This window comes from Lutra lutra, chromosome 18 (assembly GCF_902655055.1).
Source record: "Lutra lutra chromosome 18, mLutLut1.2, whole genome shotgun sequence".
Classification (NCBI taxonomy): domain Eukaryota; kingdom Metazoa; phylum Chordata; class Mammalia; order Carnivora; family Mustelidae; genus Lutra; species Lutra lutra.
The window spans coordinates 31,591,534-31,607,294 of NC_062295.1; the positions used below are offsets into that span (position 1 = coordinate 31,591,534).

Here is a 15,761-nt window from a genome sequence, read left to right on the forward strand (position 1 = left end):
TATATTTCCAGGTATTTCTTTCTTTCTTTCTTTCTTTTGAATAGATTTTATTTATTTATTTGACAGACAGAGATCACAAGTAGGTAGAGAGGCAGACAGAAAGAGGAAGGGAAGCAGGTTCCCCGCTGAGCAGAAAGCCCGATGTGAGGCTCATTCCAGGAACCTGGGATCATGACCTGAGCCGAAGGCAGAGGCTTTAACCCACTGAGCCACCCAGTTGCCCCTATTTCCAGGTTTTTAAAAAATATTGTATTTATTTATTTGAGAGAGAGAGAGAGAGAGCAAAGGTAGAATCTCAAGCAGACTTGGCTGCTGAGCACAGAGCCCTAGACACCAGGCTTGATCTCACAATGCTGATATCTGGACCAGAGCCAAAAACCAAGAGTAGGATGCTCAACCGACTGTGCCACCCAGGTGCCCCCAAATGATCATTTTCTAAACGATCCTTCCTCCTATGATAGTGTTCTACTGTAAGGAAGCTTCTTCCCTTTCATGGAAAAATATTTCCATTTTTGTGTTTTTATGCATTGTCAGAATGGATGCCCATGGATTCTTACTTATTCTTACTTCGATGTGGAGTCCTTGTTGTCCTCATTCATTTGATGCACAGTTGTCCCCAGCTTGGCCAGTGGGACCACCTCCCCCCACCCCCCATTCAATTTGGCTTGTGTCCTTTTGACGCATCCTCATCATTTTGTGATCATTTTTTTGCCATAACAAGATACTCCAGATTGATCTTGTACTTTCCTGGCCCTTGCTCTGGAATCAGCCAGTCCTCCAAGGAGCCCTGGGTCCCCCAGTTACAAAGGATTAGCATTTAGAGACCAGTGTCCGGGCTCTAAGGAATTTTAAGGGAAACCCTCTGGGCTGGTGGCTCCGCCTTTGGTGATTTTGGCCACCAGGGAGCAGCACTTCTCAGAAAAATAGAAAAGACCCAGAATCTGGGCTAGTTGGGGAGATTGGGGGCTGGACTGGCCAGTCTCCTCCATGGTCCTTTTTCTGGAAAGGGGACACACAAACTTACTAGCACTTCAAGTGCATACACTCCTCCGCCCTCACCCCCTCCCCAATTTCTTCCTGTCTTGTTTTTTGTTTGTAAACTCTAAGCCCAACATGGAGCTTAAACCCACCACCCTGAGATCAAGAATCACATGCCCCACCAACCGACCCAGCCAGGTGTCCCATGTCCTTTTATCCTGGATCCTTCTAGAAGGGGTTGGTTCCGGGGCATAGAGGGAGAGGGGATGGATCCCAAGGTTTCAAGGACGCCCTCATTTCTAGTCCCCAAGTCCACCCTAGCCTATTTCCAGCACAGTCCACAAACACAGCTGTGAGCTACAAGCATGGAGAGGCCTCTTCCCCAGAGGGCCACCACTCCTAAGACAGAGTGTCTCCAATTAGCTGTTCTTCGGGGCCACGGGCCACAGCTGGCTCCCTTTCTCTGGCCCTGGTAGGTAGGTTAAAAAGAAAACCACAGGCCCCAAAAGGCATCACTTCTGTTAAGGACCCAAGTCAGTAAACCAAGATTTAATACCTAATCTATCTGCAGTTTCAACCCCTCAGAAATGTAACTTTTTAAAATTTTTTTTAAAGATTTTATTTATTTATTTGACAGAGAGAAATCACAAGTAGGCAGAGAGGCAGACAGAGAGAGAGGAGGAAGCAGGCTCCCCGCTGAGCAGAAAGCCCGATGTGGGGCTTGAACCCAGGACCTGGGATCCTGACCTGAGCTGAAGGCAGCGGCTTAACCCACTGAGCCACCCAGGTACCCCGAAATGTAACTTTTTTAAAAGTATTTATTTATTTTTAAGATTTATTTTAGAGACAGTGAGAGAGACTGCAAGGGGGGTGGGCAGAGGGAGAGAGAGACTCTCAAGCAGGCTCCCGCTGAGCCCAGAGCCTGATGTGGGGCTTAACCTCACTATGCTGAGATCAGGATCCAAGTCAAAACCAAGTCAGAGATTCAACAGATGGAGCCATCCAGGCACCCCCAAAAGATTTATTTATTTATTTTATAGAGAGAGGGAGAGAGAGCACATGGGAGGGAGGGGCAGAGGGAGAGAAGCGGACTCCCTGCGGAGCATAGAGCTGGACTTGGGACTCAGTCCCATGAACCTGAGATCATGACCTCCTGAGTTGAAATCCAGAGTCAGACACCTAACCGACTGAGCCACCCAGGCACCCCAGAAATGTAACCTTTAACCAGCCAACCTAGGAATTTCCTGCGCTAGGGTCAGCACTAGAACATTTACTGAAAGATCCCTTCCATTCCCCTTCGGAGGGCAATCTTGCCTAAAACAATGAATTCTTTCTAACGATTTCCTTTGTTCTACTCCCTGTGTTTGTTTATTTATTTATTTATTTTTTAAAAGATTTTATTTATTTGACAGAGAGAGAGAAATCACAAGTAGGCAGAGGCAGGCAGAGAGAGAGAGAGAGGGGAGGAAGCAGGCTCCCCGCAGAGCAGAGAGCCCGACGCGGGGCTCCATCCCAGGACCCTGGGACCATGACCTGAGCCGAAGGCAGAGGCTTTAACCCACTGAGCCACCCAGGCGCCCCTGTGTTGTTTTTTTTTTTTTTTTAAGATTTTATTTATCTATTTGAAAAAGAGAGAGAGAGAACATGAGCGGGGTGGGGGGAGAAGGAGAGAGGGAGAGGGAGAGAGACAGGCACACCCCCACTGACCACAGAGCCCAATTCAGAACCTGATCCCAGGACCCTGAGATGATGACCTGAGCCAAAGTCAGACGCTTAGCTCCCTAAGCCACCCAGGTGCCCCTTCCTCTCTCTCTCTCTCTTTTTTTTTTTTTAAGATTTTATTCATTTATTTGACAGACAGAGATCACAATTACGCAGAGAGGCAGGTGGGGGACGGGGGGGGGGGGAAGCAGGCTCCCTGCTGAGCAGAGAGCCCGATGCGGAGCTCGATTCCAGGACCCTGAGACCATGACCTGAGCTGAAGGCAGAGGCTTCAACCCACTAAGCCACCCTGGCACCCCGCTTCCTATTTTTAAAAACCTTTCATTTCCTGTGGCCCTTTGGGGTTCTCCTTTACCTGTTAGATGGTGTGCTACATGATTCATGAACCAAATAATAAAGCCAATTAGCTCTTTAAAATTTCCCGAGTTGGGGTGCCTGGCTGGCTCAGTCAGTGGTGCATGCGATTCTTGATCCTGGGGTTGCAAGTTCGAGCCCCACATTCGGTATAGAGATCACTTAAAAATAAAATCTTTGGGGCACCTGAATGGCTCAGTCGGTTAAGCATCCAATTGGGTTTCGACTAAGGTCAAGGTCTGATGGGTGGTGGGATCCAGCCTCATATCAGATTCCGCACTCAGCTGTTTAAGCAACTTAAATCTATGGTTTCATTACTTCAGAAGTAAGCATTTGCAAGTGAGTCCACACACACCTGTCCCTAGGGATTAGGTGCCATTAATTTTTTATTTTTATTTTTAGGTAATCTCCACACCCAATGTGGGGCTCAAACTCATGACCCTGACATGAAGCCTCCCGTGCTCCACTGAGCCAGCCAGGCGCCCCAGCGCTGTTCATCTGTATAGTTCTCCTCCCCTGCTTCCTGGCAGCGTAAATGTAAATGTCAGCCCTGACAGTCCTTCTTCACCTTCTCCCACCAGGACTGATACAGTAACCCTCTGACCCCCCTTCTCTGGTCCTACCCCTATCCAACCAGAGTCCCCCAGACCGCCCCACGCACCTCCCCAGCCCCCTAAACTGCTACCCTCACTCCTGGGGAACTGAGACTCCAGCACCTATGAGCCCCCAGGGCTTTTCTCCCAAGCCCGCCTAGTCCCCTCTCTTCTCCTCTGTTCACACAGCTGCCTCCACCTACACTGACCCCCCACTCCTATCTCCTGTAAAATTGAGCAACGACCCCTAAAATTCCCTGGTCTCCTAACGAGCCCTCCTCCTGTTCTCTCACTTGGGATGAGCTCCCTGCCGCCCCGGATCAGTCGTCCTCCCCACCCTCCAATCGAGACCTTTCTCCCGATCTCCCCCGTAGACCTGGGACCACTCTTAACTCCCTCGATGGGCCAGCAGAGGGCTGACACATGGCAGCGGGAGTAGGGAAGGGGCAAGACGGTCCGCCCACGCTTGTCCGATGTAACTTGAACACAGATCACTTGGGGAGAGAATTAAACACCAGATTCTGACTTGGTAGATCGGGGGTGGGACTGAGAGTCTGCTGTTCTAACAAGCTCCCAGGTGATGCGAAGCTGATAGGTGGGGGACTGGCCCATTGATTGGTTGGGGAAAGGAGGCACGTGGGAGCCCAGGTGCAGGTGGCATCATCGGGGGTATAAGATGGCTGGGTGGTGGCACCCGGGCATTACCAGGGGGAGTGATGGGAGCAGCCATGGGCCTCAGCTGTGGGGTCTTCATCTGCTTTCTGCTCTTGGGAGGCACAGAGCTATGCTACTCGCAGACCATTTGGAGTGGTGAGACCAACTCCCCGTTGCCATCTAGGCCCCCCGTGGTGGTGGAGTGTCTGGAGGCCCAGCTGGTGGTCACTGTCAGCAAAGACCTTTTTGGTACTGGGAAGCTCGTCCGGCCTGCAGACCTCACTCTGGGTCCAGAGAACTGTGAGCCCCTGGTCTCCGCAGACACGGAGGATGTGGTCAGGTTTGAGGTCGGGCTGCACGAGTGTGGCAATGGGGTGCAGGTGAGACTTGGCCCCCTTGGTGGCTGTGGGGAGTATGGACACAGGGCCAGGGAGAGGTGGGGCTGGGCCGGAGCCCTCTTGCTTGCTGGGGGTGGGGAGCTGCTGAGGCTTAAAGTTTGGGATCGGTGGCTTGGGGGCTGGTTGAAAGTGCTCACCTCTAGTGATGGGAGTCAGGTAGGTGGGGTGGAGGCCAGAGAGCCCCTTGCACTTGGGGCCAGACAGGGCATCCCCCACTCTGATTCCCGAGAGTCCCTGAACCCCTGGAAGGCATCCAGGAGAGATGTGGCTTTGAGGGAGGGGGCAAAGGGCTTCTTGATCACCTCTGTGTTAAGGAACCTCAAGGCACAAACTGGGCCCCTGGAGGTAGCCACAGGAAGGGAGGTGGGGACATTTAATGCAGGAGGCAGGTAAGAGCTAAGTAATTCAGGCACAAGGAGGGGCTTCCAGCGAGGCAGGGCTGGACTGGGCGCAGGACCCCTAGCTGGTCCACGATTCCCTGAACACTTTCCTGCCATCCCCCAGCCCTGGCCTCTCCCCTGTCCTGGGCTCTTGCCCGCCAGGCCTTGGACTCAGCTTGGCTAGGGCGGAGGCAAGCCCAGTAAGTACCTGGAGGCCTCCTGGGGCTCTGATCCTCTATGCTGCCCTCCCATCCCCACCCCAGGGCTTCCCCTGAGGCCTCCTGGCTCTTGTTTCCTTAGGAAGAGCCCAGAGAACTCCAGGGGTTATTTGAGGAATTATTCTAACTGAGTAACTTCCAAACCTTGGGCATTAAAACCATCGGAGGAGCATTTGAAAACCCCGATTCCCATCTCCTGTGCTAAACCAGACCAGCACAACCTGGTCACGCCTTTTTCCAGGGCGGGGTCTCCCATTCCTGCCAGATTATCCCTTGGGGCCACGGCTGTAGTTGGTTTGATGCCCTGAAATTCTGAACTGGGCAGGCCACAAATGATGCTGCCGGTCCATCCGGGGCCCCAACTAACAGAAAGCGAAGAGTCTCCCCTACTGACTGCGTGGTTTGGGCAGGTCACCCCTGGTGGGGGGAGGCTTGGAGGATGTCAGTAAGGGCAGCACCTGCCTGAGCTCTTCCTGCCTCAGACAACTGCTGACCCAGTTTCCCCTTCTGTGATGTGGGTATGAGAAGAAGTCAGAAAAGGAAGGGCAATTTGCGTCTTCACGGCTGTGGCCATGAATTAAAAACTCCTGGAACTTTCTGGGTTCTTCAAGATGTCTTTCTTGGTTCCAGGCCTTCCCCGCCAGCCTTCTACCCCCAAAAGGAAACTGTGTTGAGGTGGGGGTGGCAGCCTGGGATGGGGAACCTGTGCCCGAGACCTCTGGCCGGTGGGCACCACTTGGGTCTGACACAGCCCATCCAAAACCCTTGGGGTGGCATCATAATTTTGGGGTTGGGGGGCGGGAAACGGAGGTTCAAGGGTGGGACCTGTTCAGGCTTTCCCATGAGTCCGCAGGAGGGTGGGCTTTGAGGCCAGGGCCTGGGCTCTCCCCGCTCCCCTGGGCTGTGCTCCCAGCACCCTCTCACCGTCTGGTGAGCCAGTGATGCTGGTGGGGTTAACCCCTCCCATTCCGTTCAGGTGACCGACAGTGCTCTGGTGTACACCACCTTCCTGCTCCACAGCCCCCGCCCTGCGGGAAACCTGTCCATCCTGAGGACTAACCGTGCCCAGATTCCCATCGAGTGCCACTATCCCAGGTGAGTGTGGGGCAGCACCCCTCCCATCAGCGGCGTCTGGCAGCCTGACTGCCAAAGGTCTAAGTGAGTCCTCAGGTTGAGGTCACTGTCCTCTGCCCCAGGAGGGGGCGGTGAGCCTGCGGAGTCCACCTGGAGCCTCTGAAATGCGGCCGGGTTGCCGCTGTCTCTTGGAAGCTGCAGGGCTGCCCAGCCCAGGGCCATCTTAAAGTTCAAAGTTGGAAGTTCAGGGGAAAACTCCGTGCAGGGGCGGGGCGCCTGGGTGGCTCGGTGGGTTAAACCCTCTGCCTTCGGCTCAGGTCATGATCTCAGGGTCCTGGGAGGAGGAAGCAGGCTCTCTGGTCAGCAGGGAACCTGCTTCCTCCTCTCTCTCTCTCTCTCTCTGCCTCCTTGTGATCTCTGTTAAATAAAGAAAATCTTAAAAAAAAAAAAAAAACCTCCACACAGGGGTGGTTCAAGGCTTGGGTAATCACAGCCCACTGGCTTCCCCCAACACATGCATTCAGGTGAGGGAAACCCATCAAGCCTTAGCAGGGAGGGCTGGCTTCCTCAGACCCAAACCTGAGCCTCTGGGGTTAACCCTGATCAGCCGATCTGGGTCTAGAGGCCCAACTCCGAACTCAGGTGTATCCCATTTTTATGCCTCAGCTGCGATGGCCTCACACCTCGAAGGTGTGGAGTTCGGCCCGAGGGGTGGGCTCAGACTTCTGTGTCTGTTCCGTGGCCTTGGACTCGCTGCTTGGGTGGGCCCCAGCTGAGAACTCTGCCGTGAGGTAGAAACGAGAGACACACCCCCACTCCATCGAAGCCGGATGGGGTGAGCGTGGGACCGTGTGGACGGCTGCTCTTCTCCACAGGCACAGGAACGTGAGCAGCCAGGCCATCCTGCCCACCTGGGTGCCCTTTAGGACCACGATGCTCTCAGAGGAGAAGCTGGTTTTCTCCCTCCGCCTGATGGAGGGTAAGCAGGGAGGGCCGGCAGGGAAGGGGGCTGGCAGGGAGTGCTCTGGTGGTCTCATCCCGGACTGTGTGCCTTTCAGAGGACTGGGGCTCTGAGAAGCGGTCCCCCACCTTCCAGCTGGGAGACGTAGCCCACCTCCAGGCCGAAGTCCACACTGGTAGCCACGTGCCACTGCGACTGTTTGTGGACCACTGTGTGGCCACGCTGACACCGGACCGCAGTGCCTCCCCTCATCACACCATCGTGGACTTCCACGGGTGAGGGCTGGGCCACCTCACTAGGGAGCAACCTGACCTCTACTGCCTTCCTCAGCCCCTAACTCCTGTCCCCTCCTTCTCTTCAAAGCTGTCTTGTGGATGGTCTTTCCGATGCCTCTTCGTCCTTCAAAGAGCCCAGACCCAGGCCAGAGACCCTGCAGTTCACAGTGGACATGTTCCACTTTGCTAATGACTCCAGAAACATGGTAATGAACCTTCAAAAAATAACTGGGGGGCGGGGGGCGGCCAGTTGGCTGGCTCAGTCAGTAGAGCATGTGACTCTTGATCTCAGTGTTGTGAGTTCAAGCCCCACGCTGGGTGTGGTGCCTGCTCTGGGGGCGGGACTTGGAATAAGATTGAGCCATAGGGCAGGCTGACCAGCCTTACTGTCAGTGGGTCATCAGCTACCTCCTTTAGCAATGACTTGATAGCTCTGTCCCTGTCCCAAAACTCTGAACTCAGCAGATAAAGCTGTGGGATCTAGTGAGATCTTCAAGGAAGAAGAATGGGTGGTGGAAACCCATGAAAGGTGGAGAGAATCTGGGGTCTTAGAAATAGAACAAACCAGGGGAGGAGCTGATGGCTCAGATGAAGTGAGGACCACCCACCGTGGCATTTGGGAGCTAGGTCACTAACCTGGTTTTTGCCAGGGTGCATAGGGCCAGAGGCCAGATGGAAGGGTTGACAAAAACAGGTGTCAGCCTTCCTGGAGGTTTTCTGGAAGGGCAAGGAAAGCAGATATGAATTTCTTTTCCTACAGTAGTCTCTTGAACTTGATCATAAACTAGACTAGTGACTTCTTGAAACTGGAGTGCATCAGCAGCATCTGGGGGTTTCCTGAAATATGTTGGGCCCCACCCCTAGAACTTGGTTCTGTGTTCCTAACACATCTCCAGGTGTTGCTGATGTTGCTGCTCTGGGAACTACCGCTTGAACTGCTAAGCTAGAAAGCCCAGCCTGAAACCTGGGGGGTAGACGGGGAGGGAGCTAAAGTGTGGACTGCTTCCGATGGCTGGGGCAGGAAGCACAGGTAGGGCTGGTCTCTAGCCAGAAAGTGCTGGTAAAATTTTACAAATAAAAATCAAGTAGATCTTAAGTTTCCTGAGCTAGGAGCAGGGGATGCAAAGTTTGGAATTGCTGGTCAGGAAGTGATTGGAGCAGGGATTTTTTTTTTCCCCTAAATTCTGGCTCTGTACTAAGCACCTGGAAAGGTTATATAATCCTGTATCTTCACTGATTTTGGGGTGAGAACTAGCATCCCTTTTCTAATTTATAATGGAAATCCTCATATGATGAAAGAATCTTACAGCAAATACCTATACACCTATCATCTAGATTTCTACCATTAGACTACTGAATGAATGACCATAAAATATTCTTTTACTTGGAAATGATCAAAAACTACTTAAGCTCCTAGGGGACTCTAATATGCAGCTGGGGTTACAAACCACTAAACCAAAGGCTCATATAGCCGAGGGGCATTAAGGGGTGAACACGGTGAATTTGTAGATGACATTGAAACTGCCCCCCCCTACTCTGCCCCAGTTCTGTCCTGAGAACATGAAGTTTGATACAGATGGGTTGATAACATGAGGGGTGTGAATCAAGGCTATTGGGGAGATGCCCGGAAGCTCCTGATGGGTTGGGTGGGGCTGGGGATCAAGGACAGATTGTGAGAAAGGGTCCTTATCACCCAGATCAGTGACCTTGTATGTCCTATGGGAGAGGACCCTAGTTGGGTGGGGAGTGTACCTGACTTCAGAGGTGTCCTAGTGGGGAGGAGAAAGGGGATAAGGTTTCATGTGGGTGGTGGTCAGCACAGGTGCAACCTGAGCTGGTATCTGCATCTCTAGGGATTTGGGGGGTGGGGGGGGGAGGGGCGGGGCACCAGAGACCAGAGGATGATGCTGATCGATGGAAGGTAGCCTGAGTTCTGGGAAGATTCTCCCAGTAAGTGGGGTGGTTTGGCTGACTGTGTCGCAGGCACAGAGAAGTAAACCTCGATTCAAGAGGAACAGAGAACCATCTCAGAGTCCTAGGCCCCAGTTAACATCAAATGGCTGGGAAGAAGCTTGAGGATAAAAGCAGTGGTTTCCTGAAATAGGGATTTTTTTAAAAAGATTTATTTGAGAGATCAAGGAGGAAGCAGGCTCCCTGCTAAGCAGAGAGCCCAATGTGGGGCTCAATCCCAGGACCCTGGGATCATGACCTGAGGCTTTAACCCACTGAGCCACCCAGGCACCTCTGAAATAAGGATTCTAAGGGACCCAAGAGCCCTCTGCTGGGGCAGATAGAAAGCTGGTGGCCTAGGGTGCCTGGCTGGCTCAGTTGGTGGGACGTAGGACTCTTGACCTTGGGGTTGAGTTCTAAGCCTCATGTTGGATGTAGAGTTCACTTTAAAAATTTAAAAAATAATAATTAAAAAAGCCGGTGGCTAAAAGTACATCCTCCCTTTTGTTCAAATTCCTGAAGTGGCTTCCCTGCTGGAGTGCTCAGCCACTAGGTGGTGGCCAAGGTTTGTGGCTCTGCAGAAGACTTCAGAGAAGGTGGTAGAACTTCTGTGCCCTTGTGGGGTTGGCAGGGGGTGCCAAGACACTACCTGGAGGATGAAGGGGGAAACCTCTGCCTGGGGATGCCTCTGCCAAGAGGACCCGGGGTTAACCTGAGCCCTGGCTTTGTGTCAAAAATTCCCCGATCCCACCCAGGTAGTAGGGCAGTAAGTGATTGGATGGAATTTGGGGAAGAAGCGGGCTGTGTGTATAAAGCTGGTGGGTTGCAATCTAGAATCTGATCTGCCATTTGCTCAAATCTGGACAGCTTCTCCTCTGATTCTCTACTCCTGTCTCTCTAAAATAACCAGTAGCTCTGGGGGAAGTTCCAAAGAACAGGCTTACTCAAGTCACTGGTGCAGCCTAGAATTCCACCAAGTAATGGCTCTCTTGCCTCTAGATCTATATCACATGCCATCTGAAGGTCACTCTGGCAGACCGAGTCCCGGACCAGCTAAACAAAGCCTGTTCCTTTATCAAGTCCAGCAGGAGGTGAGGGATAGACTGAGACATGGGGGTGGAAAGCCCGAGTGGCCTCCCTGGGGTCTGTTCCCCTATTATGTACATCAGCAGCCCGCTGCTTCCTGAGGGCAACACAGCCATCCCATCTTGCTGTCTCCCCCTGCTCAGGTGGTCCCCCGTAGAAGGCACTGCTGACATCTGTCGCTGTTGTAACAAAGGCAGCTGTGGCCTTCCAGGCCATTCCAGGAGGCTGTCCCATCTAGAGAGAAGGGGGCGCAAGTCTGCTTCCCAAACCCGAAATCGCAGGCATGGTAGGTGTTAGGACCCCTCTGGGGCTCTTATCTTCCCCTCTGTCTAGGGTACCTGCTGTCCCGGCAGGGTGACATTCCTCCTTGGTGCCCCACGTGAGGCTGCTCATTGCTGGGGGGAAGGCTGCTCATTGCTGGGGGGGGAAGGCTGATCTGGGCTTTCTTACATAGAAGCCTTGGGGGGGCTTATGGGGGGACTCAACCCCCACCCCAGCATCAGCCAGGGATTCAGAGTAGGGTGTGATCAGCAGTGTGGGGAGATAACATGGCTTTTAGAGGAAGACCTAGTTTGATCTGCTAAAACAGAGCAAAACCCTCAATCTGACCCCTGCTTTGGGACTAAGGTGACCCTTAGGTGTCCTGTGTCTTTCAGTGACCGAAGAAGCAGAGATCACCGTGGGGCCTCTGATCTTCCTGGGAAAGGCTGGTGATCCTGGGGCGGAGGGGTCCACCTCCCCTTACGCCTCTGTGATGCTGGGCTTGGGCCTGGCCACGGTGCTATCCCTGACTCTGGCTACCCTCGTCCTGGTCCTTGCCCAGAGGCGCCGCGCTGCTTCCCATTCTGTGATCTGCCCTGTGTCTGTTCCCCAATAAAAGAAGAAAGTGAGCTCTGGGGTGCGGTGCAGTGATTTCATACAGGGGGGAGTGGGGAGGGGGACAGACGGGAGAACAGTGCTGTGGGCTCAAGTAGCACCCTCCAGCAAGGACTGCTGTGTCTGGCATGGGCCAGTCTGTCCGCAGCGGAGAGGCCGGACTGGGTGGTGAAGGCAAGCCTGCCTCTTCCTGGCTTTGGGCAACAGGGCCTTCCCGGGAGCGGGGCTCACCTTTCCAGGCGACAATCATCCTGTGGCTCCAAGGAGGCCAAGATGTCAGCTACTGGGGACAAAAGCGGGGCGGTGGGCCTTGCCAGCCGGGCTTCTGAGCTAGCAGAGGGCCTGGTGTGCCTCTGGACCCCGTGCACCTGAGATGGGGTTGGGGTGGGGCAGAAAGGACAGAGTCGGCTTCTCTAGGGACAGCATGCTGGAGACCTAGAGGTGACCGGGTCCAGGGCAGTGGTCTGGACAGTGGTCAGCTTGGGCCCGAGCCTGCCAGAGGGGAGCATGTCTGTGGTGTAGGGTTAGTGGGAGTAGGCTGTGGCCAAGTCCCCTACTCCGACGATGTAGGGTCCTAAGATGGCCTGAAGCTTCCTGTCACTGCGGGGAGCTGCTTTCCCCTCTTAGGCCCCAGGGATGCCCGAGCAGCTTATGGGCCCCTCTCCAGGGCAGGAGTGGGGGATCCTCTTCCTCTGACAGCTATGGCCCTTAGCTGGCTCCAACCTTACCCCAGACCCCAACTCCTTCTCCCGACGGGGTCAAGGGCCCCCTGACTTGAAGATCCCAGCCTTGCCAATACCTTCTGTGAGCCTGAGGCTCGTTGGCAAAATGGGACTGGTACCTGTGGGGCAGGCTTATTGGACATAAATGTACTGGAACCAAAAGGAGCTTAATTGTGCCTCTGGGATAGTTCCATCTTTGCAGTCTGGGGCCGGGCTGAGGGCAGGGGCTCGGATGTGTTGGCAGAGGCCTAGAGACAGGTTTTGAGTACATTCAGGGGATGCTGGGGTGGTTCAGTTAAGTGTTTGCCTTCGGCTCAGGTCATGATCTTGGAGTCTTGGTATGGAGCCCCACATCAGGTTCTCAGCTCCGTGGGGAGCCTGCTTCTCCCTCTGCCACTCCCCCTGCCTGTGCTCTCGCTCTCTGTCAGACCTTTAAGGTACCTTCAGAACAAGGTTTTGTGATTGTGGGTCTGCCTTGGTTTTGGTTCTTGCCTCTCAAAGTGTGGGGTGTGAACACTCAGCATCACCAGGCGATTAGGGGAAAGGCAGAACCTGGGGCCCCATCCCAGATCGAATCTACATTTAAAAATCTCCAGGTGATTCGGGTGTGTTAAAGTGCAGAGGGGCGGGGGGGGGATTTGCATCAGGAAGGAATCCTACCCCACACTATCCCCCCCACCCCAAGCAGATCTGGGTGTGCTATGAGAGGGAGTAAAAGATTGGAGGTAGGAGGGGGGCTTCCCGGAGCTGGTGATCCTGGAGCAAATCCATGAAGAACCAGCAGGTCCTGGCTGGACAAAATGGGAGAGGTGGGTGTGGAGGGAGGAGAGGAAGGGAGAACACTTTCTCATGGAAGAATGGACGGCCTGGATGCCTGTAAGAGCGGGGAGGAAGGGAGGCCTCCTAAAAAATGAGTCACAGGGACGCCTGGGTGGCTCAGTTGGTTAAGCAGCTGCCTTTGGCTCAGGTCATGATCCCAGCATCCTGGGATCGAGTCCCACATCGGGCTCCTTGCTTGGCGGGGAGCCTGCTTCTCCCTCTGCCTCTGCCTGCCATTCTGTCTGCCTGTGCTCGCTCTCTCTCCTCTCTCTCTGACAAATAAATAAAATCTTAAAAAAAAAAAAATGAGTCACAGCACGAGAAGCCACCAAATGAACAGTCCATGTCAAGAAGACTCAGGAACGAGGCACCTGGGTGGCTCAGTGGGTTAAGCCTCTGCCTTCGGCTCAGGTCACGATCCCAGGGTCCTGGGATCGAGCCCCGCATCAGGCTCTCTGTTCAGGGAGCCTGCTTCCTCCTCTCTCTCTGCCTGCCTCTCTGCCTGCTTGTGATGTCTATCTGTCAGATAAATAAAATCTTAAAAAAAAGACTCAGGAACAGCAGAACATGGCCTGGAGGCAGAGAAGCAGCCTGTCTCTTTGCCACTGCTGGCCCGGCGCGGTGGGTCCCTTCGTGTGTGAGACACACTGTCCAGAGGCTGAATGAGGAGGGTGCTTGATGGCCTCCTGGTTCACGCAGCAGGACTCAGGGCAGGGTGGGGGGGATTGTGTCCCATCCCACCCGGCACAACTCCTCACCCAGCCTGTTTCCTCCCACTTAGCATCACCGTGTTTCAGATGGAGTTCTCCAGCCTTCAGGGCTCTGGGGAGGAGCAATGTGGTACTTGGGGTCCAATGAAGGGACTCCGGATGAGTATCCCCGACGTGTGTTTCTCAGCCTTCAGCCCAAGATCCGCCACATGCCAATGGAGAGCCAACAGCTTAAGAGAAATTTTTTCCCTTCCCTTAGCTACCTAGAGGTATTGAAATTTGGGTGGGCGGGGGGAGTGTCTTTCCCAAAATGGGAGTTTTACCAGAAATTTTATCTGAGTGACCCATCTGTGTGTGTGGGGGGGGGTGAGGTGGAGGGACAAACTTTTTTTTCTAAGATATTGTCAGAGCGCCCAAGCAGGGGGAGCGGCAGGCTGAGGGAGAAGCAGGCTCCCTGCTGAGCAAGGAGCCTGATGCAGGACTTGATCCCAGGACCCCAGGATCATGACCTGAGCCAAAGGCAGACACTTAGCTGACTGAGCCATGCAGGGCCCCATCCCTCTGTGATTCTTGCCCTGTGAATTGCCTAACCCTGCCCACCCCCTTCCTTAGCTCAGGATGTCCCGTATACTCCATGTCACCTTTGTCTTGGGGATCTACGCATACCGGAGCGCTTTCTTCCTACAAAATGCAATCTGATTTTTCTCCCGTTCATCCATCTCCTGTCAACCTGTAATTTACCCACGTCGGTTTGCACGCTGGGATGTCAAACGGCAGCAGGCTGAGCAAATAAGGAGATCAGGCAAAACGGCTTACAACGACAACAGGACTGCTGGAGACAGCGGCCGGGTGGGTGGGTTCCCTTTATTTAGACCTAAGATGACTAGATGAGGAAGCTTTGCTTCCTATACAGGGTGGGTGTAACGTGACTTGATGCATGCGTCTGAAGGAAACATGCCCAAGGCCTACCTTGTACTTTATGTAAATGAGGCTGGGTGGAGATTTTAGTGCTCTAACGAGGTAAAAGGTGATTGTGGATTGGTCCAGAGGTCACCGCCCCATGGGCCATCAGGTTTCCCTCAAAACAGAGAGTCAGGTTTCCCTCAAAAACGTCTGGGTGGTGGGACCCCTGGGTGGCTCAGTGGGTTAAAGCCTCTCCCTCGGGCTCAGGTCATTATCCCAGGGTCCTGGGATGGAACACCGGGCGGGAAGCCTGTTCTCCCTCTCCCACTGCTTGTGTTCCCTCTCTCTGTCTCTCTGTCTCTCTGTCAAAAAACCTTAAAAAAAAAAAGGTCGGGGTGGTCTGGGCCTGTGGGAGGTCTGGTCTGGGCAGCTGCCATCACCCCATCATCCCATCACTAGAGGGGTGGTTTTGGGTTTCATTTGCCTGAGCTGAGAGATAAACCAAAAGAAGGGTCGAGAAGAGTATGGGGGGAAGTGTAAGACAAAGTTGAGTTTGAGCAGGTGCATAGTGAAAGGTCAGGTCTTGGGGTCTAACTAATGACAAAATTCTTAGACCAGCCAGATTTGAGACCTTTTGGAGACAGGAGAATTTTCACTCCCCCACCCACCCCCGCCTCCAACCAGCATGTGTTGGGACAGAAGGCTTCCACAAGCTACGGCTACTTCCAGGACATGATGCCGAGGGGACTGTCCCCGGGACAACCACCCATCCGTTATCTGCCCTCCTGTTTCTGGGGCTTGCGACATCCTGGGAACTCCTCTCATTCAACTTCTGCGGTCCTCAGAATGAACAGGAAGTGGCTGTATATGGTGATGGGGGAGGAAGTGTGACTAGAATGTGACCCAGGATGTCAGCCCCAGCCAGTTCTAGACCGGCCTCTGCTAGGGGCGAAGCTGGCTTCGGGGCAGGGCAGGGCAGGGCGGGACAGACGGCCTCCAGCGGTGAGGGCAGAGGTCCCTGCCTTCCAGACTTCGGGGGAAGTCTGGGGAAGTGCAGAAGATAGCCATCCCCTGAGGGTTGTCTGGAT

The 15,761-nt window shown here is 53.9% G+C and overlaps 1 protein-coding gene across 1 annotated transcript; it reads left to right on the plus strand.

Annotated features, from left to right (window-relative positions):
• The first annotated feature begins 4,375 nt into the window (after nucleotides 1-4,375).
• Nucleotides 4,376-11,520, plus strand: ZP3 (zona pellucida glycoprotein 3). The gene is made up of 8 exons (XM_047714143.1): nucleotides 4,376-4,681; nucleotides 6,274-6,392; nucleotides 7,247-7,350; nucleotides 7,430-7,607; nucleotides 7,696-7,813; nucleotides 10,557-10,648; nucleotides 10,787-10,929; nucleotides 11,300-11,520. The coding sequence occupies exons 1-8, from the start codon at nucleotides 4,376-4,378 to the stop codon at nucleotides 11,518-11,520; spliced, it is 1,281 nt and encodes a 426-aa protein (XP_047570099.1).
• Nucleotides 11,521-15,761: the final 4,241 nt, after the last annotated feature.

What these genes read in the sequence shown, in the direction of transcription:
- ZP3 (XM_047714143.1), top strand. Translation starts at nt 4,376, where the DNA reads ATGGGCCTCAGCTGTGGGGTCTTCATCTGCTTTCTGCTCTTGGGAGGC. An exon ending in ATCGAGTGCCACTATCCCAG is followed by an intron (nt 6,393 to 7,246) that starts GTGAGTGTGGGG and finishes TCTTCTCCACAG; the next exon opens with GCACAGGAACGTGAGCAGCC. An exon ending in CTCCCTCCGCCTGATGGAGG is followed by an intron (nt 7,351 to 7,429) that starts GTAAGCAGGGAG and finishes TGTGCCTTTCAG; the next exon opens with AGGACTGGGGCTCTGAGAAG.